The sequence below is a fragment of the Onychostoma macrolepis genome, chromosome 07 (genome assembly GCF_012432095.1).
Source record: "Onychostoma macrolepis isolate SWU-2019 chromosome 07, ASM1243209v1, whole genome shotgun sequence".
In the NCBI taxonomy this organism is placed as follows: Eukaryota; Metazoa; Chordata; class Actinopteri; order Cypriniformes; family Cyprinidae; genus Onychostoma; species Onychostoma macrolepis.
In genome coordinates, this window is record NC_081161.1 from 9,056,346 (window position 1) to 9,076,813 (window position 20,468).

The 20,468-nt window shown below is 36.7% G+C and overlaps 1 protein-coding gene across 1 annotated transcript in view; it reads right to left on the reverse strand.

The window, feature by feature from the left end:
• neo1a (neogenin 1a) overlaps nucleotides 1–20,468 on the reverse strand; it is a 155,201-nt gene that overhangs the window by 8,290 nt on the left and 126,443 nt on the right. Inside the window, 15 exon segments of the mRNA XM_058781135.1 lie at nucleotides 1,482–1,544; nucleotides 1,935–1,967; nucleotides 2,455–2,649; nucleotides 3,308–3,415; nucleotides 3,563–3,701; nucleotides 3,797–4,029; nucleotides 6,880–6,975; nucleotides 8,287–8,481; nucleotides 8,563–8,673; nucleotides 10,359–10,503; nucleotides 12,595–12,644; nucleotides 14,453–14,591; nucleotides 16,079–16,227; nucleotides 18,718–18,872; nucleotides 20,021–20,246. Of these exon segments, the coding sequence (XP_058637118.1) occupies nucleotides 1,482–1,544; nucleotides 1,935–1,967; nucleotides 2,455–2,649; nucleotides 3,308–3,415; nucleotides 3,563–3,701; nucleotides 3,797–4,029; nucleotides 6,880–6,975; nucleotides 8,287–8,481; nucleotides 8,563–8,673; nucleotides 10,359–10,503; nucleotides 12,595–12,644; nucleotides 14,453–14,591; nucleotides 16,079–16,227; nucleotides 18,718–18,872; nucleotides 20,021–20,246 (2,037 nt within the window).

Consider the following 20,468-nt stretch of genomic DNA (forward strand, 5'->3'; position numbering starts at 1 on the left):
GTTAGGCTAACTGAGACTTGTTATAGCACTTGCATATCATTGCTCTTTTGTTGATTTTGATTGCTTCCATTGTCCTCAATTGTAAGTCGCTTTGGATAAAAGCGTCTGCTAAATGACTAAATGTACATGTATATGATAATATACTCTGCTCACCCCACCTCTCTATTCTACGGGGTGATGAGCAGTTCTCTGAGGCTGTAAACTTTAGCCGCATTCATCGTGTAACTTGCTAACTAGCACATTATTAGGAAAGGTGATTTGCAAAGATTCATAAAAAAACGTAAAAACTCACTTCTTCTGTAGGTGTAGCTGGATCATGAATGATTTTCACAAACAAACACATTTAGGTAGATCGGAGGGGTGCATTCCTTTCAAAAACAAAAGTAATCCACTGCGACTTCAGCGGCTCAGATGTCGGGAGTAAATGACCACTGCTATGTTCATTATTACATCCAACAACAAAACAGCTCAATCGCTTAGGAGACATTCTTGTCTACACCTGCTCCAGCATCGAAACAATGGCGGACTGTTTACAGCTCACTTAGGGTGGGTCTATGCTAAAATGCCAGTGTTCGTCAATAGTCGTTGGCCTGTGTGACGTCACTCTGCCAAGAATCTGTTAATGGCTTGATCTAAGGCCCTGTTTACACTAGTGCGTTTTCGTTTTAAAACGCATAACGTTTGCTACGGATACGCCTATCGTTTACACTACTCCGGCGTTTTCGAGGTCGAAAACTGAGACTTTTGAAAACGCTGCAGACCCCGTTTTAGTTTGAAAACTCTGGGGTAGCGTTTCAGTGTAAACGGACCAAAACGGAGACTTTTGAAAACGATGGCGTGGCTGCCCACATTTCTCTCTGCGTATCCTTGACGACCGTGTAAACAATAACATCATGCACATTGTTGTACCCATAGATATGTATGGGCCTAAAACAGTGCTTACGATTTTTTGGGGGATTTAAAAAAAAGCACTGGGTGGATTTTTATCATTATAGGGTGGTTGTGTACACACACTGCCAACACACATTTATGTTTATGTAAATTTTGCATCTGATGTCCCCTTTAAGGTGTTGCTAGTTTGTTGTGGGTGGTTACTAGGAACTATGGCATTGCCAAGCTGTTCCAAGATGTTTGCTAGGGTGTTATATGTTCTTCAACAGGGCATTGCTAAGCAGTTATTAGGGTGTTACTAAGGGGTTGCTACGCTGATATTAAGGTGTTGGTAATTTATTGTGGATGTTCGCTAGGGCTCCTTGGTAGTTGTTATGATATTGGTAGGAGGTTGCTTTGTGGATGCTAGGGTAACGATATGGTATTGATCAGATGTTGCTAAGTAGTTAAGTTGCTAAGTGGTTGCTAGTGACTACTGGGTGGTTGTTATGGTATTGCTTAGTGGTATTAGGCACAGTACTAGGGCTGTTATGGTACATCATTGATTTGGTACTACAGTGTATTTTTTGGAAACATAAAACAGCAATTACCAACTGATCCAAAACCATGTTCAGGTGCAGAGGGTCTTCCTGGTTTCACCAATATACCTGGAGCTACAAGAGGTCAGATAAGAAGAATTGGCAGGTGGCACATTGGAATCCACAGCTCTTGTGTATAGTTCACATTAAGACACATTCCACCCACAGCATGCAATTTAAACAGATAAACCACAAGCTGTACTTCAGAGAAGAGCATGACACTCATCTTTTGACAAAAATGTGCTTGAGGAAAGACTGTTAGTAGTATGAAGTTTTAGCCACATGTGCATTTTGCTGATAAACTCTTAGTAAATGGTAGTCAGGCAAGCAAATAAGATGTTTTTTTCTGCTATACACCAGCTGGATCTTTCTTTGACTGCTGATGAATTTCAGTGTTTAGGTTTTCCTAAGCTGCTCACTTCAATTTGAGGACATTAGTGGAAGAAGAGAAGAGAGAGCAATTACCTTGGTCATTAGCCATTTTGTCAGAGGATTCGGCTAGCAGGACAAAGCAGAAGGAGAGGAGACAGGTTAGAGGGAGAGAGGCGTGCAGTCAGAGCTAAGCAGGACTCTATGGACGGCTTGTGCATGAGCCAGTATGAAAGATTGGTGAGATCAGGGTAAACGCAAAGGGTTAAGCTTTAGATTAGGTTAAAAATAGCGTATGTGCATATGGTACCATAATATATTTCCCAATATTGAATCCTACTAATTATAATTTAGCAACTGAACCGTGCTGAAAAGAACAGCATGAAATTCCCTACTGGTCCACTTTGGTTTAGGCTAATTCATTATGGTCTGCTACTAGTCTAGTTGGTCTTTTCCTTTTTGATCAAGACCATTATGCTGGTTAAGCCAGATAAGAAACATAGTGGTTACACCAGTATCCCATTGTATTTTTGGATTCATAACCCAGAATATGTTGGTCTTTTCAGCAGGCAGCAGTGATTGTTATCATTCATCAGGCGTGAATGAGCTGGTTTACCTTTAGGAGTGCGGAACTGGACAGCATCAGACATGGGACCCATCCCTTTAGAGTTACGCGCCTGGATCTTGAAGTAGTAGGTGGTATCAAGGGTCAGCTCTTGAATCTGATGGGTTAGCCTGTTCCCCACTACTGGCTCAATGACCCAGTCATGAACCTCTGCATTCACATCAGTGCTGTAGTAAATGATGTAACCTGGAAAGGCAGAGAAAAAGTGATACAGAGGCATACTGTAATGATAAATCAGGCAAATTAAATAGTCACTAGCCACGTTTCCATTATCCTTCAAATTGCGCAAATTGAAAATACGGCTAATGGAAACACGTCAACTTCGCAAAAACTCTCTTTAATCGCAAAACAGTTTTTACACTCGCGTGAGGTGGTTTTTCAGGTAATTTGAAAAATGAATTAATCGCAAAAATGCAATGGAAAAAGTTTTCGCATTTACAGGTCACCTGGCATATGTAAAAGTCACATGATCATTCTTTAATGTACTATAACCTCCAAGAAACACCTCATACATGGCCGCTCTCAAGTATAAAGGACTTTCCTTGCAATTAATGCGTGGATAACCCCTTATTTACACTGCACAAGTCTGTGGTGCATTACGGCTCCGACACCGCACTTTAGACAATGCTTGTGTTTATACTAGCTGCACCACGGTACGTTTCAGAAGCGTCCCAGAAGCGATTGTCCATGCTGCTTCACTAAAGATACACGCATACGTCTCCTTCAATTAAAAATAATGGCTTTTAGTCGCATAACATTGGTTAATGGAAAAGGCATCAATTCGCAATAGATTCGCAATACTGTCTCTAACAGGTTATATATATTTTAATATAACTTTTGTCACCTGTGATCTTGCCATTGGCTTCTGAGGGTGGCTGCCAGTTGACAATGATGGTACGTGGTCGTCCCTCTTTGCTCACGACAGTCACATCTTTAGGTGCAGAACTTGGGACTGGGGAGAAATATAAAATTAATCAAGACTACAATTGCAGGTATTCCCTCACACTTTATGTTAACGCAAAGTTTATTGTTCACTGAGTGCGTTTACATGTACAACAAAACTACTTGATGAGCAACCTGCCCCATCTAGAGTACGTACTTGTTTCAAAAGTTGTACCATGTGCAGTCATGCTCCAGGTGCTGGTCCTCCGGCCCTTGGTGACCATGACAGAGAACTCGTACAAGGTGTTGGGTTTAAGACCCGTCACAGTGTGAGTCAGTGTGGTGGTATTAGCCACCTAAAATTAACAAATCAACATCAGTGATATAACAACTGAAGATTCTCCACCATCCACCACCTTCGCTGTGAGGAGCCTAGATTCTGTTAACATACCTTGAACTTTGTGTTTGCGGGTATGTTGGTCTTCCAGCGCACTGTGTAGTAACGTGCATCTGTGATCTTCTGGTTCTTGGGCAGTGAGTTATCCGCCCAGGTGACTTTAATGGTGTCGTGGCTCAGAACAGATGCCTGAACGCCCACAGGAGGCAGCATGGGTAAAGGGTCTGGTACTGGAGTGTATGGAGCATTGAAAAGTTCGTACAAATCAACATCAGGGTCTATGGGGTCTGCAAGCAAATTACACAATGTCCCATGGCAAAAAAAATAAAAAGGTGAAAGGTGAAAAAATGTGAGCGCGATTACATGTATAAGGGGAGGGTTTTAGGACGGGAGACACGTAACGAGGGGGGAGAATGGATTAATGGGTTAAAATGGGAGGCGAGGAAGGGAGCATTGTGGAGGCGGGATTGGGAAAGGAGAAAGAGAGAAATATTGGATTAGAACAGAATATCAAGAGACAGTCACAAAATCATCCAGAGCTACAGAGAACTACGTCTACAATGAGTCGAGGAACTACATCAGCTTGGTTCACTACCAGCTACATTACACATAAAGGAGGAAAACGATCAGTCAGACAGTGAGACTTCATAAACACAGAGCGCATCTGTTGAATTATGAGCAAAATAGGACTTTGCTGATAGACCTTAGACTCAGCGTAATCCTCATCTAGAATTTTACATGGATAAAAACAATGCTGTTAGGGATCCTCATGATTCTTCTCTTAATGCCAATGCCAATGTCAAATGTTAAATTGATTGTACCTTGCATTTATTGTAAGGTTAGAAAATCTCAAATGATGTGTGCTTGAAGGTCACAAGTGTTCAGCTAATAAAATGGTTGAGATCTTTTTCTCTTATACTGCAATTTAACCAGATTCACAGAAGGAAGCAGATCAAAAGGTTTTTATTTATCTTTCCCGTTTATTAATTTTTATTTGAGGTGTGGAATCAATGACCTTTTCTGAGTCAAGGTTTTGGAGATACACATTTTTTCATCATTCACCAAAGCTTTCAGATAATTTCAACGTGTGATGCAGCTCTGATTTTACTGATATGATAGTGTGAAATACCAGCACAACAAATAAGTCTGAAAGTCTGATCCTTTTATAGATTTAAAGCTGTTTGCCTGCTTTAAATCACATGTTTTCCTAAGTGCTCCCTTCAAGAATAACAATTTGGAGTGGGAAAATATGCTCACTGGCTTTTATATGTGTGAAAATGAGAACACATTGTTTCTGGTTTGAACATTTAGCTGTTTTCAAATGGCAAAGTGGGAAAAAAAAACAGGTTGTTATCCATAGTTCTGAAGCAGCTCCATAGTGAGCTCTATGTGAGGTAGAGCTCTGCTTGCTCTTTGGAATTCTGTTAAAGAGCGGAATGTAAACGGATTCACTGTCCAACTAGCATGCAATGGCTAATAAAACAATGCATATAAAACACAAAGTAACACATTCTAAAGTAATTCACTCACTGATTTCCTAAAAAAAAAAAAAAAAAAACAGGAAATCTAAACATGCAGTAATAGAATATTACAATATATCTCTTATTTTAGGCTAAACGTACAGTATATATGCTGGTACTCTCAGAAGAGTCAAAACTGTCACCTTTACCTGTTAGTATTTATTACAACATTCTCTCTAATGGTGGAAGAGACGCTCATGTATGAAGGAATGGGTGAGCGAGCAGAAATAAACTCTGCAGGAGGTCCTCAAAGCCCCTGCAGCAGGTTTCCTTGAGTTCAGTTAAAGGTAAACCAGGAGAAATGAGAAATGCCATGTACCACATTGCATGCTGGGAGGTAATAAGAGTGCTCCATTGATCAAAACCGGAGGTGAGAAATTATCTGGTGTTCAGAAAGTGGTCAGCTTCAGTTTTTCAATTCCATTCCCTATGCACTGTGAATCAAGTTCTTGGCACTCTTAATGTATTGTTGGTCATATTATGGACCTTATTATATATTTCCCCCCCTAAATCCTTAGTTTTTTATTCTACAATGAAATATTACAATAGCAATATTTATTTTTTGTGTTTAATTATTTTATATTTTTAGCAATATACTTAATAATTAATATAATTAATATACTACTAATTGGTTATTATTATTATTATTATCATCATTATTATTATTTTATAGCCATATTGATATACAATCACAAAATGTTGGCCGAATTGTGCAGCCCTACAATTAAGCACAGTAAACCTGTGATCAAATTTCTTTTTTTTCTTTTTTTTTCAACAAATCGTGCAGTCTTACCTGGTTGTTAACCATTCATTAGTCAAAAAAAAAAAAAAAAAAAAAGAAAAGTGTTCTAAACCTTTCAAATGATTTACAAAACTAAAGCATGTTGATAAATTTCTGATTAAGATGGCACTTAACCCTAATTTTGCACAACATGCTAAATGTTTCTAGTTGCAAGTAATGTTTTTTTTTAAAAAAGGAAAACATTTAGTACTGCAGATGATAAAAATGGCTATTTCACCATGAACAGCAATGAGATCACCATTAAGTATAATGTCTGACCAGTGCTACTCAGCCATGTCATATCAACATTCACTTGGATGGTGGAGTGACTAATTTCTTGGAATTGACTGTCAGGATGTTCCTGTACTTCGGATAAGAGCAGTGTTTAATCAAACCTCTGCATCTCCATCACGTGCAGCGCTATTAAGCAGTGCTTCAATTGTGAAGTGCATATGGCTTTACCTGTATCTTATAATCAAGAGAATTCATCTGGTTGCTAGGAAGCAGAAGCATTAGAGACCACAAAACTACTGAAGAACTCTTAAGATGGTCTCTAATGAGAAGAACAAGCACTCAACCACTATGCATATCCATAATGTCAATATGATTACCCAGAAATACAGAAATGCAATTTTAGAAGAAATGCAGACTTCATTGAGACCTCAAGCTCTAGTTAAAATCTTCTGTTCAACAGACAGGCAGGTGCAATGTTATTTCAATAGTAAATTTAGCAATATTCTCCATATTAGGAATACAGCAACGGCAAACGAGGATGAGTATGTTGAAGCTGTAGGTGTGGCGTGTTATAAGGCTGAGTGGTGCCGGCCGTGACCTACCTGATTGGGGTCGTGTGATAGCGCTCTCGTACACAGGGATTCCCTCCCCCACATTGTTGAAGGCCTTCAGTGTGATAACGTAGTGCGAGCTGGGATCTGGCAGGGAGAAAGCCAATCATTTAGCTAATCAAGCCCGCAGCTCCACTGAGAGCTTCAACCATATTCATCATCCTAGCAGGGGTGCATATTTAAACACCATTATTGATTCTAGCTCTCGTGTAATTAGATGAATTACGAAAACTTAAATTATGCTGTTTCTTCTGATGATTATTTTTCTTGTTCTTTCAAATGTAATTACAATGGGGTGGAGAGAGGGGTAAATCTCCCACTCTTGAGTACCTACAATCCATTTACCCAGTTCTGTTTACTTTAATTCACTTTTAGAGGCAACGGAGCTATTTCTTCGCTGCTACTTCATGTTTGTCTGATGAAGGTGTGAACAAATGTTAAGAAACGCAAATTAAAATTAAAAGATTCAGTTTCCACTGAGCTTCGGTGGATGATATAGTTCCATGGTATTATAGGATATAGTAATATGGTAAAACTGGGTATGCATCATCACAATTAGCATAAGAAACGTTTTTTTTTGTTTTTACTTTATCATGGTAATACTGTAGTATTCTTTTAATTAAGTACCAAGTATCAAGTACCATATTTTATGCATATGAAAATAATTATAGTACAGTATTAAAAATAATAAACCATTACTTTACTAGTGTACTGTCAAAGTGTATTTGTATCATCATTTACACTTCATGTGCTTCAGCACAATAAAATACCGTATGTTCTTCATATAGTAACATCTAAACTTATATATCTAATCTTTTTCCCCCCTAAAAATGTGATTTAATATGTTGAATTAGTTGACGTATGAGTTATGTTTACATTTTTATAGTCCCACATGGCAAAAAATTAGTGCTGTCACATGATTAATCGCGATTAATCGCATCCAAAATAAAAGTTTTTGTTTACATAATATGTGTGTGTATGCTGTGTATATTTATTATGTATATATAAAATACAAACACATGCATGTATATGCACAAACTTTTATTTTGGATGCGATTAATCGTTTGACAACACTACAAAAAATAAATAAATAAATAAATTAAATAAATAAATATATTTTTTATTAAATTTTTTTTTACCTTTTTATACATTTTTAATTGAATTTAAATGCTCAAACTCAAATGTTCAATTAAAATGTTTAAATGTTTAATTTAAATGTTCAAACATTCAATTTAAATATTTATTTACGAAAAAGCATTTAAAAAAATTACTTTTACCCATAATGTATTTGAAGACTGAAAATGTATTTTCTTGCCCCTCAAAGCAGAATTTGTAATATTTTTTTTTCATAAACAAAGAACTTTTTCAAAGCAGAATCATTATAATGAAGGATCTTACTCAAGTTCTCAATGGTGTAGTATCTCTGTTTGTAGTCCACTTTAATGGTCTGGGCATGAGGGCTGCCGATCCCATAGCCGATAGTGTAACCCCTCACCACAATGTCCTGGTTCTCCGGGGGTGTCCAGCTCACTACAATGCTGTTCACAAGTGGCCGCACATGCAAGGAGCTGGGGACGTCTGGCACAGTTGTCTCTGAAACCAAAGAACCAGCAAAATTACAATTTGTCATCCTAATCAAGCACCAGTGCTTACAAGATATCTGCCAGTTTTTACCATCCAGATCGCTCTCAAACGTCTCAGCAGCGGTCCAGTCTGTGGCCGGACCCGTGCCGTTGACTGTAATGGCCGACACTCGCAACATATATTCAGTGCCTCGCTGCAGACCTGAAAAATACAAGAACTTCAATATAGGCTTTTGATTCAGTTGAATTTGGTTCTACAAATACATATTCAGATGCTTTGTGAAATAAAAAGTGATAAAAGTGCACAAATTAATTCGATTTTTGTTTGATTTTTGTTCTTCCTACAAAGTTCTGGGCGGTTCCTATAGCACCGCTAGTTTAATTCACAAACCCAAAGTATGAGCAATAGTAAAAGTGAAACACCACATCTCAATCAACCAGTCAGCTCAACAGAAAGATGCTTCACAACTCTCCACATTTCTCAATCCATTTACCAAGACTAAATCGATAACCACCCCCGCATCATCCTCATTGGCTCTGCTGTACGACATACTGACCTACACGCTACAGTATTGCCTAGAGATCTGATTTATAAAGGTCTGCTTCCACGAATTTATATCACACTGGACTGACACAAACAACAATATGAGAACTGACTGATTCCAGAGGGGAAAAGCAAAAAAAAACGTTTATAATTTCACATGTCTGATGCCATGGGCATGTTCTGGTTTTCATAGATGAGGGAATGCCTGCTGTCTTTAAATAAGCCAGAGGTTATAATTGCTTTAAAATGTTAATAAGCGTCTGCTTAGTTAGAGTGTTGAATGCAGAAGTCAGAGCTGTTCCTGCGGCCTTGTGGGAGATAGCAACACTCCACTTCAAGCCTTTGAACTAACAAACATCTCATCTCAACTCAACCGGAACAGAAAACAACCATTATGCTCTTTGATGTCAACCACAGCATGACAATCACGAAGCTGCTGAAATCTATTTAGAATTTAATTCTCACTTTTGTTTCATTAATGGATAAGAGTTTGTCACTTGAGGCGCATCTATTCTGTAATGTCTGAGAAATATATTTTTCCAGAGCCGGTGGTGGGGTTGACATGGCAGCTCAAAAGAACTGGTGTACAAGGGTAAGGACAAAATTTACTGATGCCTTCTAAAAAAAAAATTAATAAAAAAAAATTCTCGACCAATATGAGTTTTTGCAACGGCTGACGCTTACGCCAGTATTAAGAGTAGGAGGGCCAAGGAAGACACACTGGGGCTGTTAATAGATTAAAAAAATTAATCAAATTAATTACATGGCACACTAATTAATTATTCAAATAGGATCAAGGCAGATGAACAAATGTGTCAACTGTGTTCATTATTTTTCATAATTAATTGTGCTAAATTAACTCAAACTAAAGGCCTATAATATCTAATAATGTACAAGGTGTGTGTGTGTGTGTGTGTGACATGTACAGTATAAAAAAGGTATAATATGTAAATATTTAAAAAATAGAAAAATGTATTTATTTATTCTATAAATTTCATGACAAATTAAAAAAAAAATTCAAATTAATTATTCAAATAGGATCATAAATAATTGTGCAAAACAAACTAAATTGACTAAATTAAACTGACTATGTCTGTACAGATGTAATATAATGTAATGACTGAAAAAGAAACATGGAAAAAGTTGCTAAAATTAACACTTAAAAAAATGTTATTAATTTTATTTATTTTTTTGCTGCATTGAACAATTAAAAAAAAAAAAAAAAAAATCGAAAGATTTTATAAAAAAAAAAAGTATTTATTTTATAATTTGGAAAAGCGCAGCAACTGATAGCTTGAAAAGCAAATATGTACCTGTCCTTCTGAGTCTGTTGTTCCGCTTACCATCTATGAGCTGATAGAGCTGCGATCCTGAAGTAATCTCGGCTGCCTCGCTCTTCCTCGTACCCTTCCTGTAGCGGATCTTATAGCCGGTGATCTCACCGTTCTGAGCATCTGCTGGTGGAGGCTGCCATCTGATCATGATGCTCTACAAGGTTCAAACATTTGAGAAAACCAAAAAAAACACATCCTCAGTATCACACATTCAGATTTCATTCCAAAGCAACAACCACAGTGTATCAAATAGAGAATTAACGCAGCACCTCCTCCAGGCACCTTCAGCACATGCAAAGTCACCACAGTAACAAGCCTGAGTGCAGGCATCTAACCTAAGTCATCGTGGCCCCGAGGCAGCCATTAGAGAATGTGATCATCTCGCACATAAAGCATGCGTGAGTATATCAGTCCTGCAGCAGAGGGCATTGGGCGAGCAGCAGAGACCGGCCCGCACCGAACCCATGAATAATAGATAAAGCTGTGCAGGGTAGAGGAGCCTGCGGGAATGCAGCTCAGGATGGATGGAGGAGGCTAGCTGCAGGGCCCGCGGTGCCTGCTGGGATAATGAAGGCAGGGAGAGGGGCCGCCCAGCGTGGGTGGGGAATTAATTAATAGTATCCACAGTTGCCGTGTTCACGGGCCATGAGGGAATAACCCGAATTAAATCTGCACCATGTATGCAATTACTGTATTTCAATTTTCAACCAATTCCAGTTTACCTCGCTAACTACTGCTTGTGTTTTTCAGCCAAACAAACTTGTATTAATTGACTTATGGGTCACAGGGGTGCCTAGTGCTACCAGTGGGGGCCTCGCACGCAGTAAGTCACTGTGTTCATTATATACACACCCAGACTGAATTCCCCCGTCTGTTGCGGAGCACCCCAGGGCCACACGAGGGGGTCCTGATACCGTCCGCAGGAGCCCACTAATTAACCATCTTCTCATGAAATATACAAAAAAAAAGCTTCTGTCTGGGACTTAAAGCCTTTTTTATTATTCAGTGCTAATTACTAAGCCATAAAACCCATTACAGGCTTGAAAGTGTGTGGATCTGTGTATACCCACAATGCAAAGAGACTGCAATTAAACCGGATTGTTACAGTTTTTGAAGAAAATACGAGTTGTGCCTGTGTAACACTTGCTGTCATGAAGCTAGGGTGCTCTGGGTGGTTGCTAAGATGTTCTGAATGGTTTATATGCTGTTTCTAGGGTGTTTTTGCTTTAAGTTTTGGCCTATACACCTTATGGATCAGAGAAACAAGTGCGCAGAAATCTTTAGAATATTGTCTTTGAACTTCCATTTTTGCAGTAGCTCTATAGCTTCACTGTTGAAGAGTAATATATAGTATAGTATAGATGGGTTCTTTAATGTCTTGTTGAATGTTTAGTTTTAAATATATATATATATTATTTAATGTGAATGACAGGTTGCTGGAGGAGAGGTTATTATAGAGTTATTATAGCAGAGTTATTATAGTTAACTAAAACTAAAACTGAAACCATTAAAAAAAAGAAATTCTTGAAATAAAATGTTCAATTGGTCTGAAATGAAACGTAAAAAAAATATTATCAAGACAACAGTTGAACTTAATGTACTAAAATAGCTGAAATAAAATGAATAAATCTATACAGACATACCTAAAAAAGAAAACACGACAATATAAAAATAAAAACAAAATAAAAAGATTATAGTATCTTAATGTGATTAAAATAATACTGCAATCTCAAATGTTGTGAGAGGGAGGGGAAGTTATTTTGAATTAGATTTCATAAAAAGTATTCCATAAAAAAAGAAGAGTTGTCAGTTTTGATTTCATGGTGACTTTAATACTTAGGCTCTGTGGTTTGTTGAAATTCCAAGGATGTGCAAAAGCAAACGTCATGCTTGCCTTAGCAAACACCATGAAATAAAAGTGCTAAATGCATTATTGCAGCTCAAGACACTTGTCTACATATGACTAGAAACATAAAAAGACTCATGAATAAAAACAACAGGAGGAAGACTCGTATTCCCCGGCAGCTAGACAAATATAAATTGTATCTCGAGAAAGAGGGGGAGGTGAACACAAGAGGAAGAATGAATGAGGATGTAAAGCTTTGTGACAGCATTCTAGCCGAGCACAGATGTGCTGCTCATCGCAGTTAAATCACAGCAACAGATGAGCGCCTTCATCAGAACCACTGCACACTTCACCCAGCAGCAGCTGGTGGCATACGACCCGACAGTCACACAGCCTTACCTTAGAGTTCAGCACTTCAACCGTCATGTTCTGTGGCGGAGCACTGGGGACTGAACAGAGCGAGAAGAGTATTAGTTCACATATCCTCAGCCAGGTGAACAGGATCAAATTTTTAACTAATAGATACTTAACCAATAGAATGTATTCACAATACATTAAAGGGATAGTTCACCCAAAAATGAAAATTCTAAGATATTTTGAAGAATGTTGGTAACTAAACAGTTTACGGTAGCCACAGTCAATGGCTACCGTCAACTGTTTGGTTACCTACACTCAAAATGATGATCATTTAAATTTTTTGGGCAAATGAAGCCTTTAAGTTTTCTAACATTATGTTTACATATGCAAATGTTGCATTATCTAATTAAATATGCACTCATTTGCATAGATTTCCAGAATAATAAACTGAACATAGCATGCAGCCTGGTCCAATTTTTTTTTTTTTTTTTTGACATATTAGAGTTAAAGGCTTTTACTGAGGGGATCTCTCTTTTAATCGCTCCATAAATCACAAAATACCGGCAGAAAAATAAAACACCATATTTATAGGTTATACAAGTCAGGTGAATGTTGTATGTGCAAACCCTTCTGTAAAAACGTTCAGAATATAGACAGGAACAAAACCGCAAACTTTTGTATACACAAGTGCTACTAAAGTAGGTTTCTGGCTCATTGCATGAGGAAAAACTCATTTTGAGAAAATAGCCTAAAGATGTGTGACCCTGGACCACAAAACCACAAAAGATTTATACATCATCTGAAAGCTGAATAAATAAGCTTTTCATTGATGTATGGTTTGTTAGGATCTGACAATATCTGGCTGAGATACAACTATTTGAAAATCTGGAATCTGAGGGTGCAAAACAATCAAAATATTGAGAAAATCGCCTTTAAAGTTGTCCAAATGAAGTTCTTAGCAATGCATATTACTGATCAAAAATGAAGTTTTGATATATTTACAGTAGTAAATTTACAAAATATCTTCATGGAACATGATCTTTACTTAATATACTAATGATTTTTGGCATAAAAGAAAAATCTATAATTTTGACCCATACAGTGTATTTTTGGCTATTGCTGCAAATATACCCCAGGGACTTAAGACTGCTTTTGTGGTCCAGGGTCACATATGCATTGTAATTGAAATCTACAGACACAAATAGATGAAGTGAAATGACTTAAACAAAATGAATGTACATTTTGGATATTTTCTTTCCACTATACTGAAAGAAGACAAAATCTCAAAATTTACCAGTGCATGGCTCTCTGGTGGACTGGATCCTGATTCTGGTCAAGCACTGAGCGGCCAAATATTTTTATATAATGACCACTTAACTGTACATTTCACCACTGTCCGTGGCTTCTTTCATAGCACAACATCATGGCATTTTAATACCATTTTCACCAACACAATTTAGAGAAGGTAACTGACGCCATCTTGCAGAAAGTAAGAAAAATGGCCTATGAAGACTAATTTTACAGAGAGCATAAAACTTTTAACAGGTGGCTAGCAGCTCACGAGTCCCCAGTCGAAGTATACAGTAATAACTACAAAATAAATTTTCATGGGTGGTAACAAATCTTTATGCCCAGTAATTTTTTTCCAATTCACTCACCACTGACAGGTGTGGCATAAAGTTAATTTTGGATCCTGGTGATATTGCTCTGTTGATGTAACTACAGCAGGGATATAGATTATAGTTGGTTTATTGCTGGCTTTGTTTATTGCCTAGTTGAGTTCTTGTACGAGACCCCTTATTACAATTATTTTGAGGAGCAAAAAACTGCAGGGTTTGGGGCAGAATGAAGGGAACTGACTAGTGAGACGAAGCAAAAAAGCAAGATTTATTGTAAGTACCATCAGAGTATGTGCGCACAGATATGTCCTCAGTGGACACTCCAGGTCCATGTTTGTTATAGGCCACCACTCTGAAACTGTACTCTGTGAACTTCTTCAGTCCAGTCATGGTGTAGGACAGTGTGTTCACATCCAGGTCCTGAAACAGAAGACAGAGATTAGAGACACAGGCTGAATTATGACATCAGTAACAAAATTATCGACAGAGAATGTGCATATAAATTTAAATATTTAGACTGATACTGATAATTATTGATTTCACTAATAATTAGCAATGCATAAATACATTTGCTCTATTAAAAATAAACTAGCGCTGTCGATCATGATTAATCGCATCCAGAATAAAAGTTTAATACATAATATATTATATACACATACACATTTCTTAAATATATACTTGTATATGTGTTTATTTATATATACATGCACAGTACACACACATATTATGTAAACACAAACTTTTATTTTGGATGCGATTAATCACGATTAATCGATTTGACAGCACTAAAATAAACATTATTTTATTTACTTAAGAATTAGCAAATTATTTAACATGATATTTTTTCTAAATATTTAAGAATTAATTTTATTAATAATTAACATTTATTTATCTTTGATCAATTTATTTATTATTATTATTATATTTATTTATTTTTTACAAATATTTATACACTTCACTAGGAAGCTTTGGATAAAACATCTACTAAATGAATACATGAAAATGTAGACAGTCACTAATGTCAAAATGATAAAAAACACATTCTTTTACAACTTCTATATGAATCTTTATATTTGTAACTGGGCTAGAAGTTTTCACTAGTATAAAAATATACAAAATATTTGTTAGCAATAATAAAACTAATCCTCAGCTTGTGCTCAGGATAGACCACAGAGCCTTGTTCTCCACCATGAACATTTCAAATGTATTATCACATGTGACCCTGGACCACAAAACCAGTCTTAAGTCGCTGGGGTATATTTGTAGCAATAGCCAAAAATACATTGTATGGGTCAAAATTATCAATTTTTATTTTATGCCAAAAATCATTAGGATATTAAGTAAAGATCATGTTCCATGAAGATATTTTGTAAATATCTTACCGTAAATATATAAAAACTTAATTTTTGATTAGTAATATGCATTGCTAAGAACTTAATTTGGACAAATTTAAAGTCGATTTTCTCAATATTTAGATTTTTTTGCACCCTCAGATTCCAGATATTCATATAGTTGTATCTCGGCCAAATATTGTCTGATCCTAACAACCCATGCATCAATGGAAAGCTTATTTATTTAGCTTCCATATGATGTATAAATCTCAATTTCGAAAAATTGACACTTAAGACTGGTTTTGTGGTCCAGGGTCACAAATATCACAATGCTTTTGTTCTAGTGCATAACTCATATTATATATAAATATATTTAATATATAACCATAACATATTTTCTTAAATATACTGTATACATGCATGTGTGTCTATTTATATATACATAAATATACAGAGGACACACACATATACTATGTAAATAAAAACGTCTTTTTTGGATGCGATTAATCATGATTAATCATTTGACAGCACTATTTTATACATGATATTACAGAGGCTGGATGAAGATGGTTTTACCTGCTCACTGTCCATGCCCTTCTCCATGTAGTAAATTTTGTAGTTCTGGATCTCACCATTGCCTATGAGGGGCATGTCCCAGCTGAGACTCACTGTGCTGGGGGACGTGACCACTGCCTGTAGGTTTGGAGCAGGACCAGGTACCTGGACTATTACACAGAATGGAGAAAAATGAGAAAAACAACATTATTTTATTATGTTTTGTTTTATTACTGGCACCTTTTGTCTGTCACAGTTTTTCTTTGATAATTCCATTGATGCTTTAGCAATATTGTTTGTAAAACAGTCACGCCAATAAAGCACTTTAAAATTGACTTAAATTGAGAGAGTGATATCTCTTCTCAGCTGAGCATATGACAGCGGCATGTGTCGACAGACACCTCTGGCAGAAAGCAGACTAACACAGCTCAAACTGCAGGATTGACGTGATTTAATTTGTTTAGCAGAGCGGAGAGAATGGAAATGAGATTCTATGTTGCTTAACTTTTGTTTACTTGCTAGGGTCATGAATCATTACATTCAATTATAGGCTCCGATGAGTGTCCGTTAAATCTGTTGTTTTTCCAACACACTCACAACTGACATGCCTTCGGGGAGTCATCATGTAGGGCCAATCTAAACTGAGCTCTACATTAAATGAAATATAATATAATTTAAATAGCATGGACTGGCCAATTTTTATGTTAGTTGGCAAGTAGTCATTTAGCAGACACCCACAATACACTTATTACAGGGACAATCCCACTGGAGAAACCTGGTGCTGAAGGAATAGATCACCAAAAATGTATTCTTTCATAATTTACTACCTGTGTGACTTTATTTATTCCATGTAACCCCAAAGAAGAAATTATGAATAATGTTCACGCTGCTCTTTTTCATTAAAGAAAAAAAATAAAATAATATAGCCTATTTAGAATAGAATATGCTTAAGTGTGATTTGAATTTAATGTTTTTAGACACTTAATTGCACGTTGACTGGAAATACATTAAAATGTATTAACAGTTTATATTTATATTAAATGCATTTAGCTGAATTGTAGAGAGCTTTTTGATCAGCTTAAGTAGGACTTAAATATATCTTTACATGCAATTTCATAATTACTTCTACTGTCTTCGAAATAGAGACAGTAACGTGTAACCATAATAATATTGAATAACACCAGAATTCAAATAATCTAAAGATAAAAGATTTTTAAAGTAAAGAGTAAATATTTTCTTAATCTTTACTTGTGCTTTCATATGTACTTCTTTAAAACACTACAAAACATTATTAAAAGATAATGGTTTAAAACGTACTTAAAATTAGAACTTTTAAATGTGACATTATTACAAAGTGCACTTTTTAAAAGTGTACTTAAGCGTGTTTTGAAATATGTCATGAAAGTGTGCTCTCTTTAAGTACATTTTAGGGGCCTTTTATTTGATTAATATTATATTATCAATATATTTTCAAGATTTGAAGTACACGACAAATGCACTTTTAATATAATTAAGTACACTTCTTTTTCTGCTTCATACGTTTCATTGACTATATTCCTAGTCCTATGAAGTCATACAATGGCTTTAATGTCTGGAACAGACTAAAACATATTCATTATTCGCTGAAATATAGCCTACAAATAGTATGGACTGCCTTTATGGTGCTTCTATGTCCATAACAGTCTCTGGTCACTATATGCATACTTCCATTGCATGGGGAAGAGCAGCATGAACACTCCTCTAAACATCTCCTTTTGTGTTCCACAGGGACTTCAACCAGCATCCAGCCGCTCTAGTTCTAGCCGCTTCACCACATGTCTGCAACAACTGTTTGTTTACATTCATCCAGTTATGGTTACCCAGAACCATCTTTCATGCTCGAGCTCTAATATAAACTGCATTACATGAATCACTTTTCAAACTTTGATCAGGCGTTTCTGGCATCTCAAACGACAGAGAGAAATCGCTTTATCTCAGTTCCACAGACATCCATTCTGTCCAACATCAACGCTTGCTTTTGATACCGATGTCTTACAGGATGGGATGGGGCGCCTACACTGGATTAAGTGTGCTCTACGAGTGTGTATGTGTGCCTAGATGACTTGTGCTCAGATTCATTCATAATGTTTGCAGCAATATGTGTGTCAGCCTCAGAGGCTGATCTCCACGCAGCAGGATTCCCGCGAGTGCCAGAATCCCGCTAACACACATTATAAAGTGCTTATAGCAGTCAGAGCCAAGGACGCACAGAGGAGCAAGTCTGACCCAGAAACAGCTTCTCCTGTGCTGTGTTTGGGCAGATAATGTTTCATGTTGATGGAGTCAGGCCATATACCTTCAGCGATGTTCAAGAGATGTGTTTGCTTAAAAGCCAGCAGGTGTTTACTTGTGCTTACTATATAATGAGATTTTAAACTGACATTGAGGCATTGGGGAGGTTTTGGGAAAGAAAACCTCCAGAGAAAATCTTCTGCATAATCTTGTAGGCCCAAAACATATTCTAGACAAGCATGTGAGTGTTAAAAACCTACTACGCAAAGTTGACTTTGTGCATTATAGCCTTCTGAAATTTTAATTCGTAATGCAACTATTTTAATTAGTCCATAAATCTCATTTGAACACATTCTGACTGGTGTGTTATCATCAAGTGGAGATCTAACCTTCAGGCTGGGTGGCGACCCTCAGAGGCACTGAGCTCTCTCCAGGGCCGTTTCTGTTGTGGGCCACCACGCGGAAGGAGTACTTGGTGTCTGGCATGAGGTTCTGAATGGTGACTTGCATTTCTCCTGGACGGCTGGTGTTCACTATCCTCTCCCTATAGAGCATCAGAGAAACAAACGTGATATGAGACTGAAACAGGAGCTGACTGCTGATTCATTGGTTCAAAGCTTCTCTTATTTTAGTCAATAACAGCTCATACAGAATGGCATTGTAAATATTAATAAGAACGACATGTGACTTAAAATAATAGCAACAAAAACAACAGAATACAATTATCAATAGCATTCATAATTAAAGGCTTCTTGGAGGGTGAATGTCATGAAAACATGTCTGGGTCACATTTCACACTACACAGTCAAAATTAAATGTATTATATTTGTATTACATATTTATATATATATATATACACACAGCTGAACATTTTAATGTTATTATAATATATATATATATATATATATATATATATTGCATAAAAACAATTTTCTTTACTCACAAGGAAGCACAAAAAAATCTTATTACCATAATGCAATATTTTCCTTCACTGTATTTTTTGTTTTTTGTAATTATTCTTCTTAATAGTGATACTCATTAGATTCTCTTTACTGTAATGCAGCACTGTAATGAAAGTTACATTATTAATTATAATTTTTTATATATTAGGATTAAACATGAGCTAATATCATGAGATATTCTTTACAGTTTTTGTACCCAGAAACAAAACAACAACAACAACAACAATAAATTGCAGGTACAATACCGTACAAACAAGAACTTTTTATGTTTCTGGATAAAGTCTTTCATGCTCACTAAGTCTGCATTTATTTGATCGAAAATATAGTAAAATACTAAAATATATTGTTACAATTTAAAATAACTTTTTCTATTTTAATATATTTAAAAAAAATATATATATTCCTGGGCTGGCAAAGCAGCCATTACTGCAGTTTGCCGTGTCACATGATCCTTCAGAAATCATTCTAAAATGCTGATTTTGCGCACAAGAAATATTTCCTATTATTAATATTAAAAATAATTGTGCTACTTAATATTTTTGAAACTGTAGTATACTTTTCAGGATGCTTTGGTTAATAGAAAGTGCAAAAGAACAGCATTTATTTGAAATAGAAATCTTTTGCGACATTATAAATCATTTTTTATTAATTTAATGAATCACTGCTAAATAAAATGGGTTTCTTACTGACCCCAAACTTTGGAACTGTAGTGTATATATAAATGCCCTGCCTGTTATTGCCCTCCAGGCTGTAGAAGACCGAGTAGGTGACATCATCTCCATGCGGTTCAGCAGGAAGGCGCCAGGTCAGCTTGATGAAGCGGGTGGAGACCAGGGAGGCCACAACGTCACGGGGGGCGGAGGGTGTGGGACCAGCGCCGCCTCTGGAGCCTGGCATTAGACGGTCAGTAGTGGCACGGGTCAGTGAGGTGGGAGGGGGGGAGGGGATGGCTACATCTTTGAGTGCAGACAGTGGGGTGGCATAAGTGGAGGGGGTGAGTGAAAGCAGAAATCAAGGGTGGAGACGCATGCGAAGTGAAGTCACAGAAATTCAGGGAGGGAGGGATGGAGAGCAAAACAAAGGAGAACAGAACAGAGGGAACACATAAAAAGAAAAGAAAAAAAAAAAAAAAAACATAACACAATGGCTTCCATGACAGGAAATCAACAAAACAGTGA